This window comes from Sinocyclocheilus rhinocerous, unplaced genomic scaffold (genome assembly GCF_001515625.1).
Source record: "Sinocyclocheilus rhinocerous isolate Xijiao unplaced genomic scaffold, SAMN03320098_v1.1 scaffold4546, whole genome shotgun sequence".
In the NCBI taxonomy this organism is placed as follows: domain Eukaryota; kingdom Metazoa; phylum Chordata; class Actinopteri; order Cypriniformes; family Cyprinidae; genus Sinocyclocheilus; species Sinocyclocheilus rhinocerous.
In genome coordinates this window covers 5,036-28,452 of record NW_015636193.1, presented here as the reverse complement: position 1 = coordinate 28,452, position 23,417 = coordinate 5,036, and the positions used below count along the sequence as shown (strand labels likewise).

The 23,417-nt window shown below is 37.1% G+C and overlaps 1 protein-coding gene across 1 annotated transcript in view; it reads left to right on the top strand.

Moving 5' to 3' along the window:
- LOC107747718 (protein diaphanous homolog 3-like) overlaps positions 1-9,140 on the top strand; it is a gene marked incomplete at its 5' end in the record, with an annotated part of 198,992 nt that extends 189,852 nt beyond the window's left edge. Inside the window, one exon of the mRNA XM_016562315.1 lies at positions 8,352-9,140. Coding sequence (XP_016417801.1) covers positions 8,352-8,611 — 260 coding nt within the window. The remainder of the gene's footprint in view (positions 1-8,351) is intronic.
- Between the last annotated feature and the right edge of the window lie 14,277 nt (positions 9,141-23,417).

Genomic DNA, 23,417 nt, shown 5'->3' with positions numbered 1-23,417 from the left:
TTGGACATTTATTCAAGGCCTGAATTTCATTTTTGAAAATGGGGGGAATTCCCCTCTTAGGTGACTCTCGTGAGGGGGGAAGCAGCACGGACTGTGCTTTCACACAGGAGTCCGCTACTGGACTGAGACGGTGCCGCTGCATGTCGTGCCAAACCTCTCACAGCAGGGGCGTCATCAGCTTGAGATCGTTTTTTTTAGATCTGCCTTTTTAGAGACCGCCGATCAATCATCCCAACGTGATTATCGGCCGATAGTGATCGGTAGCCGATCAATCGGAGCACCCTTACTTGTAAACCTTTTGTTTTGGTGAGACACAATGTTCAATTGGTCATATGACTCTCACTCCAGGGCATAAGTTCACCAATCACATCCCCCTCTCTTTTTGCTGAACGGTGTGCTCTCAGATTGAATCACTTGTTCATTTGTCCTGCTTCTTTGAGGCTGAGTTTGTCTGTGTATTATTGGTCTTGTGCTGGTTTGTTTGGGCAGACGACTGCTAGTTAGTGCATGTATGTCAAAGTAAATTACTTCAAAGCGTATGCGTGCAAACTTAACTGTGTGAATCACACGTTGTGACCTGAAATAATTGAATCACTCTCATGTACATACATACTGTATGATGTGTAGTGTTTAGCTCTTTTAACCGCTAATGTTGTTCAAAATAACATACTGATTATTTTGTCAACATCAAAGGTCTCTCTAGAGTCTCTCTGATGCTGAGATACAGATGTTTCATCTCAAAATCATGAAACAGCACAACATGCATCTCTCTCTCTGTCCCCCCTTATCCCCTAAACAAATATAATTTGGTGACATTCTCTTCTCTCCCCGGGTTCAAGTAAGCATTAAGCCGTTTTCATTTGTAATTAATTTTTGTGAGGCACTGAATGCTGTGGGATTACAACTCCCCACTGCTGCTGTTTGTTAAATACTCTGATTATTCAATACAACTGCTGGATAAAGAGAGAGAAAGGGAACATTTATAGAGTTATACAATCCAGAGTTGGAGTTCAGGTTGGACCCAGACCAAGACTATAGCCCTTTATGGCTTAGACTTAGACTTCAAGACCCATTCTGTCAGTCTAAGAACAATGCTGGAAAAATGTAGAATTAATGAGCAATCCAATCAAAGACTTTGATTAAACTGCTGTTTTTTTATACTTTACCATTCAGGTACCCCATATCAGACAAATTCAGACAGATTCATCAGACAGATTGCTAGAGACTGAACATACCACCCTCTCCTTTGTCATTTCAAAACTGTATGGCTTTCTTTTTTCTGAGGAATTTAAAAGATTATATTTTGAGAAATGACTGGTTTTTGTCCATACAATGGAGGAAATTGTCTCCAGCAGTTAGGTTACCAACATTCTTCAAAATGTCTTCTCTTGTGTTCCACAGAACAAAGGCATATGGAACAACGTAAGGATGAACAATTAAGGGCATAGTTTTCATTTTTCTTTTTCCAAAAATTATCTTTTACTCATTATCATGTTGTTCCAAACTCTTATGGCTTGCTTTCTTCTACATAAGAAAACATTCTGTCTGTGTTAGCTGTTTTCATCCATGCATTGAGAGTCAGTAGGGTCCAGAACCTTCAAACCCGTTTGAGGTTTGTGTCACTCACTGATGTTCATTTTATGGGCAAAACAGCATAAACATTCTTCAAAATATTCTGTGTTCCGTAGAAGAACAAGTTTGGAATGATGTAAGTTTGAATAAATGATATCAGATGTTTAATTTTTGGGTGATTTATTCCTCCAAATGTGGTTGAGGTGATTGCTACTTTGGCTTTCAGACCAAAACCTGAAAACCTAGATCCAGATCCAAGCCACATTTGTGTGATCTCAATACCACAAGATCTCTGATACACAAATGCACCCACACAAAGGCACATAAAACACAAAGAGATGCACACACAACATAGACAATGTCTTTGGAGAAGAGAAGTGAGCCCTCTGAATTATGCTGTTTAACCGTGAATCATAACTTATTCTCTTTTTACTTTTTTTTTGTTCACACTCTCTGATCCCAGAACAACACATGGACAAGCTTTGATATACATGACTCATGACTCATGACTCTTGGGTTCAGGGGTTACGCTACTACTTCAGCCTGGCAATTAGAGAGTTACAGCCTCTCTGGAACCTCCTCTCCTCCTTCTTTTTATCTTTTTAATATTAATTGCCTTCCCACTGTCATAAATGTCAGATGAAGACCATTGAAACCCATAAAAAATGCTTTACCTGTGGCACCAGTGGGTGACTGTTCGGTGCCTGGTGGATGAGGCATGTCTCTGCTGATATGCTTAATTACTGCTTAACTCGTGTAGGCATGAGGGATAATGTGCAGGTCATCCATCTCAGAGTCTTTCAGTCAGACAAAGATGGACATTAGAGCATCATAGAGGCTCTGAATTACAGCCCCCTTTATCAGTCAGGGCTCCCCTCTCGCACTGGTCTCATCATCTGAGAGTTGCTGCATCAAATACACACACACAGTCTCTCGTAGTCTGACATTGTTTGCCATTTGCGCATAACCAAACCCATATTCTGTCGCTAAGGGTTCCCTGTTATTCATGTGGCAGCCCATAATCACGTCCCTGCACCGTAAGGTATCAATTAAAGCATTATTATTATCAGTAGTTCTGGTCCATTTCACCTGCTCAGAATTAGCTCTGATTTCCCTTGACCTTGTCCACATGTGCCATCTCCCCTTTTTCCGCCTAAATGTAGATAAACGAGTACGCGCAGAGTTCAAACGAGAGAGGGTCGGTAGGACAGCCTGATCATTAAGCTAAATTCAGTCATCAAACTGTAGTATGTTACATCAGCTCACTTTCCCTTACATTGCTGCTATAATTCACAGCAGGCAAACTTAATTCCCCATGTGTTGTCCATAAAAAAACTTCATCCACTGTACTTTAGTGCTTCTCTGTTTTTGATTGAACTCTGATTATGCTTTGGGCATGAAGTGCTGAAACAAACTGTAACTATAATGATTTTTTTTTTTTTGTTTATTTATTTATTTATTTTTTTGGATGCACCGATGTTGTGCTAATAAAATAAGTAATTAGTGTTATTATGTAATGGTTGATAACTGATAAATGGTCGATATCAAAATTCAGTTCTTTTTTTGTTGATAAATGTTTTAAATAAAACACCAAAAACGTTTTACAAGAGGCATCTGGATGACATCTGTATATACACACATTGAAAGTGGGTACTTATTTATTTATTTAAAGGGATAGTTCACCCAAAAAGTTTAATTGTGTCATCATTTACACACACTCATGTTCTTCCTAACCTGTGTTTCTTTCGTCTGTTGAATGCAAAAGAAGATAATTTGAAGAATTTTGGTAACCAAACATTTGGCGGTAGCCATTGGCTTCCATAGTATTTTTTCCATACGTCAACTGTCTGGTTGCACACATTCAAAATATCTTCTTTTGTGTTCAACAGAAGAAAAAAATCAAAGGTGAATAAATTGAGGGTGAATAAATGATGACAGAATTTAAATGTTAGGGTGTTTCTTATGCTCACCACAGCCTCATTTATTAAATAAAAATACAGTAAAAATTGTAATATTGTGAAATTATTATTACAATTTTCTGTTTTAATATATTTAAAAATGTAATGTATTCCTATGATGGCAAAGCTACATTTTCAGAAGCCATTGCTCTTCAGTGTCACATGATCATTCAAAAATAATTCTAATATGATGATTTGGTGTTCAAAAAAACATGTCTTATCATTATCAATGTTGAAAATACTTGTGCTACTTACTATTTCTATAGAAACTTGATGCAGGTTTTTTTCCCCAGGATTTTTTTTATTAAAAAAAAAAGTTCAAAAGAACAGCATTTATTTGAAATAGAACTTTTTTCTGTAAAAATGTGAAAGTCCTTACTATCACTTTTGATCAATTTAATCCATCCCAAAGAGATCTCATTAGCCAATTCTGTATTGTGCACCCTTATTGTTTATCATATTAAAGTATTCACGATATGTGTAGCCCATGTGTTTAGTATGTATAACCCTGACATCACAAAGTCCCGTCAAAGGAGTATCATTGACATGACAGGCTACCCTGTTTCTCCCACTGAGCAAAGTATTAGCATGTGATTTCTGCCATTCATCAGGTGCTATATCCAGCCTTACTAATACTAGGATGCAGTCAGACGGATGATATAATCATTCCTAATACTTCTATAGATTACATGGCAAACCGTACGCCGTGCAGAGGTGGAAATTACGTGTCACAGATTGCATTGTGTGGAGCCCCTAAAGTCCCAATTGGTGCGAGACAGGCTCCATTGCAACTAATCGGATGCCTGTCTGCGTTCGAGCTCGTTAGGTTGATCAAGTGCCCTCATCTGCTGTCACGTTCCGTCGAGTCTACTGCCAAAACTTCAGGCGAAGAGTGAGGGACAGAAAGGAGGAGAGAAAAGAGGTGAAAAGAAAGTAAGCTTCTCGGCGGCCCCCAGTGAAAGTGAAAGGATGGATCGGTTTGAATGTTTTTAGAATATTAATTGAAAGTTTTTTGAATTATTGGCCAGTGAGATAAAAGATTAAATTGGCACTCTTTTTTATTAAATTGACTGTTGTATTTTAAGCCTGGCCTGTGTAGTCTTATCAAAATAATTTTGAAAGTGTGGACTATCAAAATAAAGTGTTGTCCAATCTGCTCTTTTCCTCACAATGAAAGTGAATGGTGATTTAGAATACCTCACACAATCTATGTAGGCTATTATTTATATGATGCTTTTACAGTATGAGGCTTTTTGGCTATCCCATACATTTATTTACATGATACTTGGGAAATGATATTATTGATTTACAGAATCATGTACTCATTTCATTGAGGAACGCACAATACTTTCGCTTCTAAACTTTAGCATATGCATACTAGTTTCATTTAATAGTTTACATTTAATATTGTATATATTTGATTCATAAAGTAATTTCGTTTTTATATATTGTAAAAATAATAATTCATAATTTGGCTGAACTTTAGGTTTACATTTTAGTGTTTACTTTAAGTTTAAATAATATTGAGTTTATTTATTTTTTTATATTACAGATAGTATTTAATAAATTTTGTAATTTTGTTTTTATATTTAGTAAAATATAATAATCCATCGGATTAGAAACAACAGGGTCCTGATTTTGGATCCGTAACCTTGATAAAAAGACCTGAACTAGAGCATGACTGTATTAGCTGCTAACTGCTTCTTCTTCTGCCTCGGTCTCTCACTCCATGTAAAAAGTTTAGAAAAATTTTGGCATCTGCTGCTTCTCAGTGGATGGTTAAAAAAAAAGAAAAAAAGAAGTCATGTAGTCATACAGTGTCTCCACTGTAGCTTGTGTTTTAACACTCATTAAGACACACAGACCTCATCCTCACGCTAATGAGAGGCAAGCAGCCTCTCCATATCAGCAGGGTCAGTTTGAGCGAGAAAAGAAGAAGAGGATAAAGAAATGAAGCGGTATGGAGCCAAATAAAGTCATGTAGAGAAAAAGAAAGATTATTTTAAGAATGGGAAACAGCAAATGGGACGAGCAGGAAATGAAGGCAAAAGAGGAAGAGCCAAAGAGACTAATGAAAGTGGCCTGAAGCATAGGGCAGAGAGCGGCACACAGAGACAAACGAGTGCACGATCTCACAAAGCAGTAATGAGAGCACAGAGAACTCACTACCACACACACCCGAGCATGGCTCCCCACTCACTCCTATACTGTACATTACAGTCACCATTCATCTCAAACCTCTCATTTGCTCTGGATGACACAGTGGACTGCATTCTGTCCTGTCCACTGAGAGCATATGCACACAATCATAGAGCTTCACACATTGCTTAGATAAGATATGAGATTGTTTACTATATACTATTTTAAAAAGGTCAGCACACATGATAGCATTCACACATCCTTACAGTTCTTGACTTATACATAATCATGCATAAACTGTAGAGTCTAAATACAAGGAAACTAAGCATTGATTGTTAAGGCTAATTATACTATTACTGTTATTATAATAATTACAGTATAATATAAAAATATTACTACATACACTACAGTTCAAAAGTTTTGGTCAGTAGGATTTTTAAAAAAGAAATCCTTTCATTCAGCATTGATCCTATTAAGAAATATTTATTGATATTTCATATTCATAGGAATATTTTCTCAAGGTTCATGTGACACTGAAGACTGGAGAAATGGCTGCTGAAAATTCTGTCACAGAAATACATTTAAAAATATATTATTTTACAATATTACTGTTTTTACTGTCTTAAATAAGCATAAGAGACATCTTTCAAAAACTTAAAAATAAAATAAAACAGTAATGTCCTTTTCCCCGAAATTAGACTTGTTTTCCATAAAAATGGGCTAAAATGTTCCTTAGAAGAATACACTATAATTTATCTAGAGACCTGAATATCATATTTGTGAGTAGCCTTTTTTTGTCTTGGGCTAGACATTCCTTTGCCATCTCAAAGAAACATCCTGGCAACCACTCAACAACACCCTGCATGTAGCATCGTGGACAAGCAGGCACTACTCTTAAGATAATACAAAAATCTAGGTTTCTTTTGTTTTCTTTCATGGTCTTACAGCTTGATGAAGATAATATGATGTGTTGAATGTCTGCATCCGTGCCTAAATTTGCATCTTAGACCTTTAGAAATTATTATGAGGAGATACAAAACCAGCTGAGCATTTTCAGTGGGAAACTTGATTGAGGATGAAGAAACTATCATGTCTGTAGGCTCTATTATTGCAGTATTTTTGCTTAGCTCTTATCACTGGCTCTTCTCTCCATTTCTCTCTCTCTCATTCTCCATCCTTCCTTGTTTGTAGTGATTGTCCTTGTTTAAAGCATTCATACATCTCCTGTGCTGAAGTGAACGAGTGTGCTTTGCACACTGAGGCTCTGTTTGTAATGCTGGAGGGGGGCACTGTGACTGTAATGTATGCTGTTATCAGCGTTTCGAGCTCGGCGCAGTAATCACCGCTGATGTGATGATAAAACCACTCGGTCCAGAACCAACCAGGAAAACGTAGTCGTTTCTCAGCCATACCTCTCCATACAGCATCCGCACAGGTCAAAGCAAGGTCAGATGAATATGGAAATGATTTTCCCATTATTTTGTGCTCTTATTTATTAATTTTCTCTGCATATAAATTCATACCATATACCTCTCTTATTCCTAGGTTCGTCATGTAAAAATAAAGCCTGTTTCCACACCAGAGTTAAAAAGAAAGAAAAGATAATGATGTCTTTTCTTTCTCATAATTTGTCTCACATTTGCTACTTCATATTTTGCGGTTTGCAACTTTATTCCTTGCATTTGTGACTTTGTCTCACAATGTGATTTCATCTCACAATTGCAAATGTTAATAATTTCAGTTATTATTTGTTATTATTACAGTTGTATTATTATTTGTTATTTCTTTAAACTGAAACTTTACACATGCAAGATATGAAGTCCGAATAATGGAAAATACTCAAAATCACAAATGTGAGAAATAATATTGGACAATTCTGACTTTGTTTCTCACAGTTACTTCTTTTATTTTTGTTACTCTGGAAACAGACTTCCAGTGAGGCCATATTTTATTCATTTACACTTCAAAATCAAACTCTCAAGGTTTTTTAATTTTTTTTTTTTTTTTTTTTAAGTTTTAAAACAAAGAAAACTGAAATAATAACTGAATAAGATACTGCATTTTCTATGCATCTTATTTACATTTTATTTCTTATTTTTTATCTAGTCTTATTTTTTTATGAATATTTTTTTTCTTTTATTTCAGTCAAATTGTTATGCTGATATTTTATCATTAAAAAAATCTAAATCAAAGCATTTTTGCTCCTGATTTCAGACATTTGAACTCCTCTGCATGTATCTCTCACAGTCTGGATGGCTGTAAGAGTGAGTAAGAGAAGGACGGTCAGAGGTTGCATCAGTCTGATGGGTTTAAGTTGTTCAGGTAGATGTGCTGAGGTAGTAAAGCAGTGCAGAGCATTAAGTCAGTGTGACGTCTTCCCACCAGCCCCTGCGCCACATCACAGATCAGAGATTTAGTGCAGGAAAGGCTAGAAAAACAGCAGCGGCAATAAAACAGGTGAGAGGTGACAGTACTGAGGTGAGCGGACTTCTACATGTGCGCCTCACAATAATTTTTATTGTGCTGTCAGCTGCATCGCTCTCCGTCTTCCTCTCTCATTTATTTGATGACTTTAATGTCGGCATGTCCCGTCCTCAAAGAGCTGCTAACTTTTATAAACGTTTTCATGAGAACCTGTTTTTTTTTCTTCCTATCTCTCCCTCCCTCCCGTATCTCCCGCAGAAAACATGAAGGCACCTCTGCAAAGGTCACGGTCGCGGCAGAATATCAATTTCAACTCGACACGAGCACCCACTACCAAGGAGCCTCATTACGAGAGTGAGCCCCATCCTTCTGCAGCCCACAGGCTGACCCACCGGCCCGAGGGGGAGAGAGAAAAAGCCAGAGCGCGAGAGAAGGAAAAAGAGCAAACTCCGACGCTTTGCTCATCCAATGGTGACACAGACGTGGAGGCCTTGCTGGCCCGCCTGCGTGCCCTATGATGACATCACCGCTTCCCCTTGACCTCTCAGGTTTGACCTCTGTAGTCAGTACGGTGACATGGACACAAAAAAGAAACACATAGCTCGCAGTCACTTTTTGCTAATAAATGCCGCCGGGTTGCGCTCAAACACGCAAAGGAAAAGTCTTAATAATTAACCTTTCCCATCCGTCTCCTCTGCCCTTTTACGTCTAACAGCAGACTTGTTGTCCACAGAAGTGCGAGTCTTTGTGCTGGTCGGGTCCAGGATAAAAACTCATTGCTATGTTTTATTAAGCAGCTAATTACCAGACTGTTTAGAATGACCTTTGGTCTTTTTTTATGTCATAAACAGACTAATTATTACTCTTTAAATGCTTCATGCTGCTCTTTAAGGCACTCATACATGTGTATTTTCACTTACATAGACGTTTGACCTATAACAGTTCAAATTTATCAAATCTAATTTTTCCTTTCCGCATTCAGACTTATTTAACCCTTTCATTAAACCCCCAAAATATGTTTGCATCCTTAATAACATAGCTATATCTTAACATGTTTATTATAAATATAAATCACTTTTTTTTCCCAGTGTTAATCTTTTTGATCTATGTTTGTATTCGTGTATATGTATTCAAATTAATAAAAAGTTTTAATATGCATGGAAATCTTTATACTTAAAAACAATTACTTGTGTACTTATTTTTGTCTGTTTTTGAGATTAAAAAGAATGTATTAGTTGGGTTTTGGCCCCCTCAAGAGAGACGGCACTATGCAAGAGCAGCGGTTCTGTATTAGGAGAGCCGCTGACAGCAGATCCCTGAGTGCCAGGAGTATTTGTACTACTTAGCAAACCTCACTGATGTAATGCACACTCCTCTTCTGCACATTTATTCTTGGATCTGCGGCTTTTCCAAATAACATTTCCATTTTTTATTTTTTTTTATGTTAGACACTCAATTTCTTTAGTTTCCTTTTTGTGTTTGTTTGTCTTGTTGTGTGCACGTGTTTTCTCATTGTATAATTGACAAGTTTTCATGTTCTTCCTTATGATGTTTTCTGTATTATTCCTGATGTGATTTTCCCTCCGTCCTGCTGTCAATCAGGTATGACATTAGATTGAGATTACCTGTGAAATCACATCTCTTCTCTCTCTCTCATTCTCCCTGGACTTACTGCACTCCCATCACCTTTTTTGATTCTTTGAAACAACATTCCTGTTATTGGATCGACATTATTGCAGTGACATCCTTTGGTGAAACGTTTCAAATAAAATAAAGAAAAGAAAAACGATGCAGAGAACAAAGTCTTTTGTTTGGCTTCAAAACAGACGAATGTCAGTTCTTTTTTTTTTATTTCGTTCCATTTACTCAGTCAGTTTCCCTCATTAAAAGGGTGCATATGTTCTGGCACATCCTCTCGTTCATTCAGAAATCTCATTTTATGCACGGTTACCTGAGAGCCGGGTTGAGGTTAGGGAGGGAGGCTGGCACCTCCTGGAGAGATGAAAGCCTGTTCAACCCACAATCACACTGTTTATTGTATTGAAAAATAATAATTAATGCTGTTTCCAAAGGTGTCTGTTCCAGTTTAATTAATCCAGTGGAAATGGGGGAGGTCGGTTTGCACCTTCACAGCACTAGGGCGCTGGAGTTATTTAGAGTTTGGGAATGCTGGTTGCTTAAAATAAAGGATTGATAGCAGATAACTTGCTGTCTATCACATTCTTAGCCAGCATTATGTGAATGACTGACGTTGGCAGCAACTGCTCGTGACATTCAAGTACTGCTTGTCATGTGAGGTACTTGGAAGCTATCAAATCAAAGGAAATTAGATGACCCTGACAAATATTGGATAAAATAGTCATTTTTAGTTAGATACTACTTTTAAATGGAACTATATATTTTTTTAATTTATAGTAAATTTATAAAAAATATATATACAGTCAAACCAAAATTTATTCAGACACCTTCAACATTTCACACATTATCACAGTTTATTCGCTATAGTTTAGAAAATGGTAATAAAATATGACAAGAACTCAGTTAAACTGTGTCAACAAATTCATCTCGATAATGTCAGATAACACTTAAGCAAAACACGGTCAGGTCAAAGTGTCTGAATAATTTTTGCTCCCAAGTTTTTATAAATGCTACTGGTAGTCCACTGTATGAAGAATATTTGGGTATAATATGTCACAGTTTACTTTATTTTGCTATCCTCACTTACATAAATGAACTATAGTGTCCTGCACCCAATAGTAAAAAAATATCAAAAATTATATCTGGTGTCTGAATAATTTTTGATTTCCCTATGTATATATGTGTGTGTGTGTATATATATATATATATACAGTATATATAGTAAACATTCTGGTTCACTGAAGATGATTTTATTTTAGTGGTGGCTGTCGTTGTTTTTTTCCACAGAGCTTGGAATTGCCATCTTCGTGAAGATACATGGGTAATTGACATGACATGTCAAGCAGTGACAGCAGTTGCCCGTAGTGTGACATGGCATACTCCATTTTTATTATTTTATTTATTTATTTATTTTTTTGTCAAAGCTTACATCTCTTATTTATACACTACTGTTTAAAAAATTGGGGTCAGTAATAGTTTTAAGTTTTTTTTTATTATTAAATTAATATTTTTATTCAGCAAGGTGGCATTAAATTGATCAATTGATTAATACTGGAGTAAAGATGCTGAAAATTCATATTTGCCATCACAGGAATAAATTGTTTTAAATATATCATCAAATTGAAAACAGTTATTTTAAATAGTAAAATTTCACAAATTTTTACTGTATTTTCAATCAAGTAAATGCAGCCTTGGTGAGCATAAAAGCATAAATTATCTTACCAACTCCAAACTATAGTGTACATAAATGTATCCTAAAATATTGATCTTGAAATGGAGGAGAAAAAACCTTAGAACAAGTTCCCTTAGCATGCTGCATATTGTTACCTACATTTGGTCTTACATGCCTATAATTATTTGTAAATTGCACTAAGCCACAGATTGGATTCACAAAATAGATCCCATAAAAGACAACATTGCTCAGCAATCAAATTGAATGAGTCTGAAAAGAGACCATATTGGTATTCTTTGAAACCAATAACCCAGAAAACAACATAATTGACAATAATCCCCTCACCCAATCTCCATTTAAATACCCTGTGTGCATGCAGCGCACTTCCTGCGGCCTAAACGGACCTACGGTTACCAGAGGATAAAAACCCATCACAACAACAGTGCAGTCGAATAGCTCTTTGTGCCGAAATGAAATCATATCCATTTGCATCCATGTCCAAAGCCGCAATGTCACACGTCCACTTTCCAAAGAACGCAGATTCCTCTCCTCCATGCTTTTTATTTGCGTTTAGTTGTCCGAAACATCAGGCTCTCTGCAGGCGGTGTGTGTAGTGCTGCCCTTAGCGGGATCACAGCTCCGATCAGCACCACGGACAGCTCCAGCAAGAGCAATGCTAATGAAGCACGGCCTTCCTCGGTCCCCTCTGTAGTAGCATCAGACAGGCACTCACTCTCACCATCTCATCTCTAAATGATCCACTGCCGCCGCAAGCGTAACCCCGAGAGAGGATGTTCTGTGTTTCTGTGTCCCATGTTCTTTGCTCTCTGCTTCTTTATTTTTTTATGAACTGCCTCTTTCTTTCTCGCTCATCTGCTCTCGGCCTACTCCAAAAAGACAGGAACACAAGAAATCACCCAGTGCCTTTTTCCCAGCTTAATAGGACAAACCGGAGAGGCAGAGGATATGTAATTCTGCTGAATGTAGTTCTGCCCGAGTAGTGGCCAAAACTAGTCCGTGAAGCAAACCAGACCATTCCCTTCCTATTTAATGCCTGCTGTCAGCTGGCTTTCCACATTACGAGTGGGAGATCAGAAGAGGTTAAAGGGTCACAGCCAAAAAATTGGTTCTTCTCAAGACATGTCAGGTCAACTGAGAATGAAGGTCAGGTAAAAGAGGTTAAGGCTCGTTTGTGTAGATACATGTGTTGTTTCATACTACTTTTGTTAATTATGCTTCAAATGACTTTTGTTGTTATTACAGTGTGTACTTTTTTACAACGACTGTTTCTATTATTCTCTCCGCTGTCTCTGCTGTTGGATGTGAATCTACTTGACAGACGGTCCGCAATAACAATGTGTAGGTCTGGCTGTTCTCTAACTGTTGCAACCAAGACGAACACAGACTGTCCAACTAGAGAAAGAGAAACAGACATCTGTTGGTTTTTGAACATGCATTGATGCATCTCAAGCTGCCATCGCAAAGCCTTTCCTCCAGGCAATAACAAAAACAAGAAAAAATGAGATCGGGGGGGGGGGATGCATTTTCTTTATTGAACAGTTGTGAGGTTGTGTGTATAATTTAAAGGGAGACAAAGCATATTGTGTGGCAGATTGCAGTCTGCTCGGGTTTAATTGGAGATGGGGAGAGTGAGGCAGATGTGAGTTAAGACTGTTAGACTCTGATTACTAGGATGAATCCTCACCCCACACCTCTTCTAGCATACGGAGGCGGGTCGAAAATACTGATCAAAGCCAATATTGGTCAAAGCAAAAGTTTGAATGCCAAAAATGTCTGTCTGTAGTTCTATCTATCACTGTCTGTCTGTGTATCGTTCTATCTCTCTGTCTTCCGTTCTACCTGTCGTTCAATCTGTCTGTCTATCTATCTGTCATTCAATCTGTCTACCTAGGAATCAGAAAATGGTACAACCTAGACACAAACCCAGTCGAACCTTCAGCGTAAAATCATTTGAGTTGAATGTCAGTCAAAAGAAGTCTTTTCACACCCATGGTCTAGTCTGATTGGCTGGTTTCACACAATTTTCGAGAGTAAGGACACATGTTTTTATCAGTCCAAAGTTCTGTTTGCAAGACGCCATTTTGACACAGCAATCACTTCTGAGGATGAAATAACTTCTGGATTTGGCAAAGTGTGCAAGGTTAGTGACATCAAACCTTTGAAATATATTCAGTTTTATTAATATATGATAAAATTCAGATTTTTTAATATATGCATAATTGAAATGAGAAATGATGCTATATTTATTAGCAACGAGTTGCTTTTTATCGGTCTTTTCTTTCTTCACCAGATGACGAAGTGTGTGTATGTTTTAATTACAGTGGGGTGGAGTGTGGTTGCCTTTTCATCCGCTGCACTAACAGTCCAGGAAAACTGGAAATTACTCCTCATCTCTCTCAGTTCACCAGATTAAGAGAGACTGCCCTCCAAAGTGGACTCCTCCTGGAGTCTCTCCCTCTTTCTCTCTCTCTTAACACACACACACACACACTCCAACTTCTCATCCTAATCGTGAAGCGTCCATCAAGTACATGTCCCTGGAAACAAAATTCAGTTTCTAATAATACTCAGTCCTTCTTGGTTTGGAAGAGGTCTTTTGTAGGGTATTGTAACACGTCTGCAGGGATTTTTGCTCTTGTGGGAGCCAAAAGCAGACAGAAGGCTTGGCACTTTTTGCCATATCTCTATCTCCACGCTCTGCCAGACATCCTGAGCTTAAGTGTGCTGCACTGATCTTCTTCCTCTCACAGCGAGTCTCCTTTTTCTCTATTTGCATCTGTTGTCCCAAATCCTTTCTCACAAATAATTTTCCACCCTAGGATTGATCAGCACTTTGACCTTCTCTCTTCCTGGGGTTTTCGTCTCACTTGTCTCTTTCACATCATGCCTTGTGGATCCTTTTCACCAAAAATGGAAAGAGCATGCACCTTCTCTTGTTCCTTCTCACCCTTTTTCTCCTTGCTTGACTCCAGAATGGTTTTTCACCTTGAAATGGCACTTCTATCCGTTCCTAGCAGCCTTACTGTAAGGGGCAACATGAGCAGGTGACTCAGAGCAGCTGAGTCACCTGCTCCAACGTAATTGCGTTGGATTCGGGATAATCCAGCACCTTCTCTTTTCTCAACTGTTCCTGGTCTATTTCTATCTCAAGGACAGGCCCTTTGAGAGAAGATGGCCTCAATCGCTGATAGAGGCCGTGGTGTTCTTTAAGAAAAAGCTTTTTTGGGGGGTGGGGGTGGGAGGGGGTTTTAACAATGAACGAAGTTTTAAAAAGTCTCAGGTAAGGAAACAAACTCTAAGCTCCTTTTTAACCTGAATGCCCATTATTGATTCATGCAAATGCAGAGCGATTTAGTGCAAATCCCTAGCCTTGGCTCTGGTAAAATCTCTCCAGTTGTTGCTTTGCATTAAAACAAGGGTAAATTAGACCTTACAAAGTGTCCTCTAAGGACGAGGCTTCCTCAAATTTGGTTAAAAGCAGCTCAGAAGTGAGAATGAGTGCGAATAGAGTCAGCTCTATAGATAGTGTCTGCGAACTGTTAAGACTTCCTCAGAAACTGCTGCATATAAATAGACTCGACTGTGGCCACTGTGTGCGTCAGTGGCTGTCAGCAAAGCTTAAGTCCGAGGGCAGATGTTAGGGGAGGAAGGTGGTTGTCCTTTTCTATGCTTTTCCAGACAGAAAGATAATCATTTTCCCCCGGAGTACAGACTGTGTGAAGGGGTTTCTGTCCGGTTAGGGGTGCTGGGGGGTGGAATATCAGGGTGTTTTTGGCCTGGAAACCCTGACTCTGCAAGGTCACATCACCATGAGTGAGTCTGTGATGATGTGCAGGAAGGACAATGCCCAGAGCGCATGTGATGGAACCAGACCAGCGTGCCACCACGTGCTGCCAGCATGACAGACCGGGCACAACATCACCCGCCAACGAGGTCCTGGAACAAACTGACAGTTAACAGCATTACATGCTAACACACTTGGTCTTTTTGTATAATTTATGTGCTTTTTTGCCCTTATTTAAAGGATGCAGAGAAACAGGAATGTGTAAAGAGAGATACAGCAGGAGGAATTTGATCACTAGATGACCAAGGCCGGACTCTATAACCCGGAGCACTATGAGCCAATATGTCCATTGGCATTCCATAATATTATATAATTTTTTATATATTATACATAATAGGTAAATATATGTTTTGTATAGTATATTTTATATAAGATATATATTTTACTCATGCAATTGCATAGAAAATGGTCTTGTTGTGTTTATTTATTTTTTATAATATAATATATTAAGGTTTAGGGCCAGTAAGCAGCCATGACTCCAGTCTTCAGTGTCACATAATCCTTCAGAAATCATTCTAATATGCTGATCTGGTGCTTATTATTAATGTTGAAAACCGTTTTTGCTGCTTAATATTTTTGTGAAAATGGTGATACTTTTTTTTCAAGATGCTTTGATGAAAAGATATTTCAAAAGAACATTTATTTAACATGTAACATTATAAATGTCTTTACTGATGCTTTTGTCCAATTTAATGCGTTAAATTTGTTTTAGTTTTTTTATGAAGCTTTACATTTGTTGGATTGTTGGTGCAAATCTGCTGGGCTATCTGCATTCCTCCTGAAAAATAAGGTACATGTAAAAAGGAAATGCAAAAGGCTAAAAGGTTTTCCTTCTGAGGATGAAAAGACATTTTTGTGTGTATATGCATTTAAAGTGCTTTATAATCACTTTGTCATTATATTTGGGTAATGGAAGAAGCGCAAGGACTGAATCTGGAATTACAGACCGGGTCCATTTACGTTTAATCAACCTCAGCAATAAGCTCTTTATGAAAATGATGGTTTAGAAAGCTCAGACTGAGAGAGAATAACTCAAAGATTGTGTTTGGAGCAGAGTGCAAATACAAAGTGGCAGCTTTTGATCTCCATGGCATCAGTGACAGCGACGGGGCGGGCGGAACCATGCGGAGGGTCTTCCGGGATTCGTTATCCTGTTTGTGAGTGTTTTTAATGATGGGGGAGGTCCCTGCCCTCACCGAGAGTCACAACAGAGAGCCGTTCATACACACATCTGAACAGATGAGCTGTGAGCATTCTCTAATTACGGTTTAAGATCCGTTAAATCTATTTCCTTCATTCAGGCTTTTCATGGCAATTATGTTTGACTATGAAGGTAATATGCAAACAATCAGCACTCATAAAATAAAAATAAAATGCTTGATAAACTCCAGAGACAACAACAATTGACTGTTCAGCTTACACGTGCTGTTATTGTATTCTTCATTTTGTGCTGTAAAGCTACAGTTCCACATTATTATATAGTATTTTATTTAAACTGTCCAGAGATCACATTCCAGGCCAAAGAATGAATGTTGCCAGATCATCTACCAATGATAAACACTTCACATCAGTAAAGTGATTAATCAATCTGTTGACAAATGCCTTGTTTAATACCAGAGCTATAGAATTAGGATCTTGCCAGTTGGCTTGTTCTTTTAAATGTTACACAATGGAAAACATGTTATCTTATCTTATAAGCCGGGGGGCTTTTTTCCCCCCCTCAGGAACAAATTTCAGGAATAAGATTTTTTTTCATAATAGTGTAAAACCATCAGACTTGTTCATGGGTCTACCCCAATTTTTTTGTTGTTGTTGGTCAGCCAAAACCTTTGACCTAAAATATTTACTTGAAGTATTTACCCCCCGAGATTTAAAAGTTCATATTTCAGTAATTAATAACACCTTTGCATGTTCATTGTTCTCTGATCACATGACATGCAGCATATTTTTAGCATGGGTTTTATTTTATTGTATTAATATTATTTAATATTTGTTGTCATTTTTATTTAATTTTACATTTTTAGGATTTAATTAATTATTAGCTTTTCAATTAATTGCTCGAGGCTTGCTTAAGGCTTGATTTAGTTAGTTTGATTCCATTTTAAGCATGATTGTCAAGGAGGATGTCAGAACGACACGTTTGATTATGTAAAATCATCCCTAGGATGTATATGGTACAGACTGACATAAAAGAGCATTGATGTAACACAGAATTGGTTTTCCCCAGGATCACACTGTGGTCATATCGCACATCTGGCTTCAGCCAATCAGAATATTTCTGCTGATGATTTTGCACCATGATAAGCAAGCCTGGACATGCATGTTTCAGAACACGATGTCAAATATAGGTATGTATCTCACTTTCAGTCACACTTTCTCACTCTCCTCTCCCTCATTTCCTTCAGCTCTCTCTCCTCGTGTCCTCTGTGTGATGTAATGTGAAGCAGAAATGGTGTCGACTCTTTGACCTTGCCTTAAATCTTCAGACTGAGAACGAGAGAGGTTGTAAAAAAAAATGTTGTATTACCTCACTCTGTTCTACTGCTCTCTTTCTCTCTGCAATTGTAGGAGGGGTTGAAAGGTGTGCGGTGTAAATCTACAATCGTGTTCAACCAGGTCGGTTTGTATGAGGCAGAGCACTCGAGTTTGAGTCCCGACTGACATCATGTCTTAACCCCACTTCAACCAAGTTCCTCCTCACGCACCTCCTGAGGTTTGCTCATCCTGCCATATTCTGTTTTATTTCATTTTATAATGAAAACAATGTATTGCTTCCTGTTTTAAAGAAATAGGTCACCGAAAAATGAAACTTCAAAAACTCCAAACCTGTATACTATTTTTTAACATGTAAGAATCTTCTTCCATGTTAAATCTTCTGAAGAATCTTCATACAGCTTTTTGTCCATTAAAAGATGGTTCATATTGACCAAAAGAGACCAAAATAAATAGTCTAGGGGTTTTCGAACTGAGGTCTGGGGATTTCAGTCATATTTGAGTGAATGATTTTGATTAAATTTTGATCTATTCCTCACACAAAGTAATTGTACAACTCCAGAAGACTTGATATAGTGCAAGGGTCATATTTCCTACTTTTATGGTGTTTTTTGTTATTTTTGCCACCGAGTCATGGTCACTATGGGCTGTCGTTGTATGGAAAAGACCTGCACATTCTTTAAAATGTATCATTTTGTGTTCCATGTACCAAGACATAGGTTGAATTTGACAGAATGTTTTAGTTTCGTCTAAATATAGGCTGTGTATGTTTTTAATCAGGAATGGTTAAGTCTCAAAGATTCATTTCCATGCAGCATTCTATCACGGTGCATTGGGATGTGTTTGTTTACACCCTGTCAAAAAAAAAATAATGTCACTGCTATTAGCTTTGCACAGACCTGAAGAGTTTTCTTGGTACTTGTGTACCCGCACTGTATTGTTTTTATTAAATGGCTAAAAACTCCGCAAACTGACATATAAAAAAAAAACAGTGAGGAGGAAGTTCTCATTAGTTGAGTGTGGAGAAGAAAGATGCGCTGTATTTTTTCCAGTGAGTGGGCATAAAGAAACACACCAACAGATCAGAGAATGGGGAAAAAAAAGTCTTCTGTTGCTGTTATTCACCGGGGTGGCAACCCCAAAATCTGACTAACAGTCACTTTGACAAACTGCAAATCAAATCACTGCACCACCTACTCCACTTGCCCCCAAAGTTTAAAGATACTTTTAATATTTAACAGAAATATTTTGCCAAGAGCTCTGGATTAATGAAAACTGCACAGAGAGAGTGGCGGCATAAAATCAAAACACACATTGCAGACGTGTGGATGAGCGTTTTTTTCTTATGTGCGCAGAGAAGCAGTTGCTATGGAAGGAGCTTAATGAGGAGGAATTAAGAGAGATGGAGAGGAAGGAGCAGGCCACGGGGCTAGTTTTAGAAAAACAAGTCGAAGAGATGTCTGATCTAATTTACAAACCCCGAGTGTCATTATCAAATCCTCTCTCTCTCTTAGCTGCTAGGTAAAACAAGAGATGAATAAACAAATCTGCCTCATTAATATGTATAAGCATACATGTCTACGGCATACCAGGATGTCAACAGTGCTTTGTAATGGGAGAATATTTTCAGCTGTCGCTGTTAAATGCACTATCAGCACTACAGCATATTTGATGCATTTGAAATATTACTTGCCGCAACAAGGTTATTACAAGGCTTTTGTTCAGCATTATAACATGCAAAACATGTCGCATTTACTACAGCACATAATCTCTTTGTTCGAGGCTATAGTATTCACATTTTCTCAGGTTAAGTAGATGATAGATTACAGCCTGAAATTCTCATTTCGTTTTTATGTTTTAACAGGTTGTATACGTCTGACACGCACGCATGCACGTTCACGCTCCAGTAGAGGATAGCTGGTGAGGAATTAATGGTACAATGAGCTTCTAATTACACCTGGATCACAATGCTAAGGTGAGGTAGAAAAACAAGAGAAAGAAACGTGTATGCTAATTATATTCCAAATAATGCAAAGCAGTTGTATTGACAGTGAATCAAAGATTGGTTTGCTGTTCAGGCCTTAATGGGCGGCTAATTGCTCCTCTCTCGTTAGTCATAGACTATTCATATGCAATTAGCCTGTGATTCATTCTCTGTACAAGCACCAGGGCACAGCTTAGATGTGCTACCTGTGTCCTGTGGCACGTCTCCCACCAAAACAGCACTTCCACATGTGCTGTTTCTGCGATTTAACATTACTGACTTAATCATTATGAAACTAAAAAAGTGAGAGTAATTAAATTTGTTTTTGTTTTTGAAAGAAGTCTCTCATGCTCACCAAGGCTGCATTCAAACATTAATAGTGTGAAATAATATTACAATTTAAAGTAACTGTGTTCTATTTTAAAACAGTTTAAAGTGCAGTTTATTTCTGTGATGGCAAAACTAAATTTTTCAAGTGCCCCGATTATGGATTTTTGAAAATTACCTTTCATGCCGTGTGTAACACAGCTCTAAGTGAATGAAAACATCATGCAAAGTTTTAAAGGTGACATATCATGAAAATCTGACTTTTCCAGGTTTTAAGTGCTATAATCAGGTCCCCGGTGCATCTACCAACCAATGAAACGTGAAAAATATTAACCCAGTAACTTTGTTTTGGTAAGCCTTTTTCTGCAAGCGTCTGAGAAGTTTAAACTCATATGGTTTAAAACGCATGATTTCAGTGCGATAAACATGATAATCAGAACCAAAACAGATGTTTTTAGCAGGTCCGAGCTGTGATGGCGCAGCCCTATTCTGGAAAAGGGGGCGGGGAGCAGCAGCTCATTTGCATTTAAAGAAAAACAGCGTGTTTCTGCTTCCACTCAAAATAGGCATTTTCAAAATGTTATAATAAATGATCTGTAGAGTATTTTGAGCTGAAACTTCACAGACACCTTCTGGGGACACCAGAGACTTATTACATATTGTAAAAAGTGGCATAATATGTCTCCTTTAAATCTGAAAGTGCACCGTGTATAAAGTAATTGTCTCTCGAAAGAAAGAGTCGACTCTGAATCATTGAACAGAGTCGTTTTTAAAATGAATTCCAAGCCGTTTCATGTTGACATCAACATGAAACATTAGCATATTGCCCGCCCACTTGTTGGTCTTTTCGCGTTTGTCTGTATGAAAATGCAAATTCATTCTTTGCCACTAGGTGCGCTTTTGGAGCGGTAAAAATTGCGGTTTCCCATGTAACGCTGTACACAAAGCAGCACTGCACTCACAAACGCTGCTTTATCAGGCATTACAGGCATGATGAAATGGAAATGAGACCAATCGGACCAATCACCGCAGACTAGCGTCACGCAAATGAGGGGTTTGGAAAAATGAATCGTTGAGCGAATCGTTTGGGAGTCGTTGCGCAAATAAGGTAAAAAATAAATGCATATTATAAGACAATGAAAGTGTTTTTTGCCCTTGCATGCATGTCAACCTGTTGTTGGGGACTCCCAAAACCAAAATATGAACCTTTCATTACCCATAATAGGGGCACTTTCAGCATCATTACTCCATTCTTCATTGCAGGATCTATCAGAAATCATTCTAATATACTGATTTGCTGCTCAAGAAACATTTCCAATTATTTTCAGTGTTGAAAACAGTTGTGCTGCTTAATATTTTTTGTGGAAACTTATACACAACCATTCAAAGTTTGTGGTAAGAAATATAAAAAAAAAAAAAGAAAATAAATTAATATTTCTATTCAACAAAGATGCAATAAATTGATCAAAAGTGACAGTATAAACATTTATAATGTTGCAAAAGATTTGTTTTTCAGATAACTGTTGTCAGTGTTGAAAACAGTTGTGCTGCTTAATATTTTTTGTGGAAACTTATACACAACCATTCAAAGTTTGTTGTAAAAAATATTTAAAAAAAAAAAAAGAAAATAAATTAATATTTCTATTCAACAAAGATGCATTAAATTGATCAAAAGTGACAGTATAAACATTTATAATGTTGCAAAATATTTGTTTTTCAGATAACTGTTGTTCATTTGAACGTTCTATTCATCAAAGAATCCTGGAAGAAAATGCATCAGTTTTCACAAAAACATTTAGCAGCAACTGTTTTCAACATTAATAATAATTGTAATAAATTATAAATTGCATATAAATTGACATTTATAACAGTATATGTTGCAGCAGCATGACAGAGTTGCAGCTCTTTTAAGATAATGTATCTGTGTAGTGTGCGCTATTTTTCATCAACACTATTGCAAAACATCAAACACATCATCCAATTTTCATCTCTCTCTCACTCTCTCTGTATCATAAATCTGATTCATTTCTATAAATTGGTTAGTTCAGATGGTGTATTTTAGCAAGTAATTTCAATGAACTGGTTCAAAAATAGATTTGGAGATGAATATAAGTCATCAATCAGTAGTGTTCACAAACATCCCTGAGCACAATTTACTTTTTCTTTTTGTTGCAAAATGTTAAAAGTTAAATAATGCTGTTTTCAAATTGTTTTATAGTTTTGTTAGTTCTCCTCATTGTTAAAGTTTGATATACTCTACAGCTTGTCACTAGTGCAGTCCCTTTCAAAAGTACTAATATGGAAGACTAGGTTCTTACTGTGTGTTGCCATACAGAGAAGGTTTCTCATAGAGAACTCAACGGTGCTGGTTTCAGTCTAAGCATCTTTCTTTTTTTTTTTTAATTTTGAAAGGTGAGCTTTGCAGATTGTTGATGAACCATTTCCATGTTTATAGATAAAGCACTCATTGTTGCCTTTTTCATAGATTTAGAATGCTGGTCTGTGGTTGAACTAATACAAATGCCAATTCTAAATTGAATAATTAAGTAGTTTGTAATATATATATATATATAAGTTAAACTAAATAAAATGAAAAATATAGCTTTGTCAACTAACATAAATATTTTATTTTTTTTTTTTTTTTTTTTTTTTTTTTTTAGTTATTTTTTTTATTATTATTAAAATGCAACAAGAAATAACAGTATACATATTTCACAAGTAATAATGTCAGAAGCAAGATGTTGTCTACTTGAAGTAAATTATTGAGCTCATAGGGGTTTAGCTGACAAAAACAGTTGGGAAGCCCAGCATTCCCTAAATGGTTCTCCATTTCCATTAATAATGATAAAAGACTCTGTATGGATCCACTTGACAGGCCGATTTAGGAAACAAATCATATTTTTAAAGTGGTAGAAACCTGTAAACCAATAAATATCAAGAACAAGGTCCAGACTCATACAGAATCACATTCAAAACAAGACCACTTAATGCTTAAGGACCTTTTTAAACATTTCTACCAAATGTTTCTTTTATCACTTAAATATGATAGAATTCTGATTCAAATGATGGTGGATTTAATCAATGTGATAGTCCTGATCATAATGTGATGCTTGTCCATTTGTGTTGCGAGAAGATTCTTCATGGGGTTTTTTAAGCATGATCTTCACTGAATATCAGTCACCAAAGAAAGAAGAAAAATCACATTGCCTTTGTTAAGAGCACTAAAGAGCCAGTCGTTTGAAATAAAAGAAATGATAAGGGCTGGTTACTTTCATTTCCATGAGATTCCCATTTTGAGAGAATCCTTTGTCTCAGAGAAGTTGATAAAAAGCCACTAATTTTCTG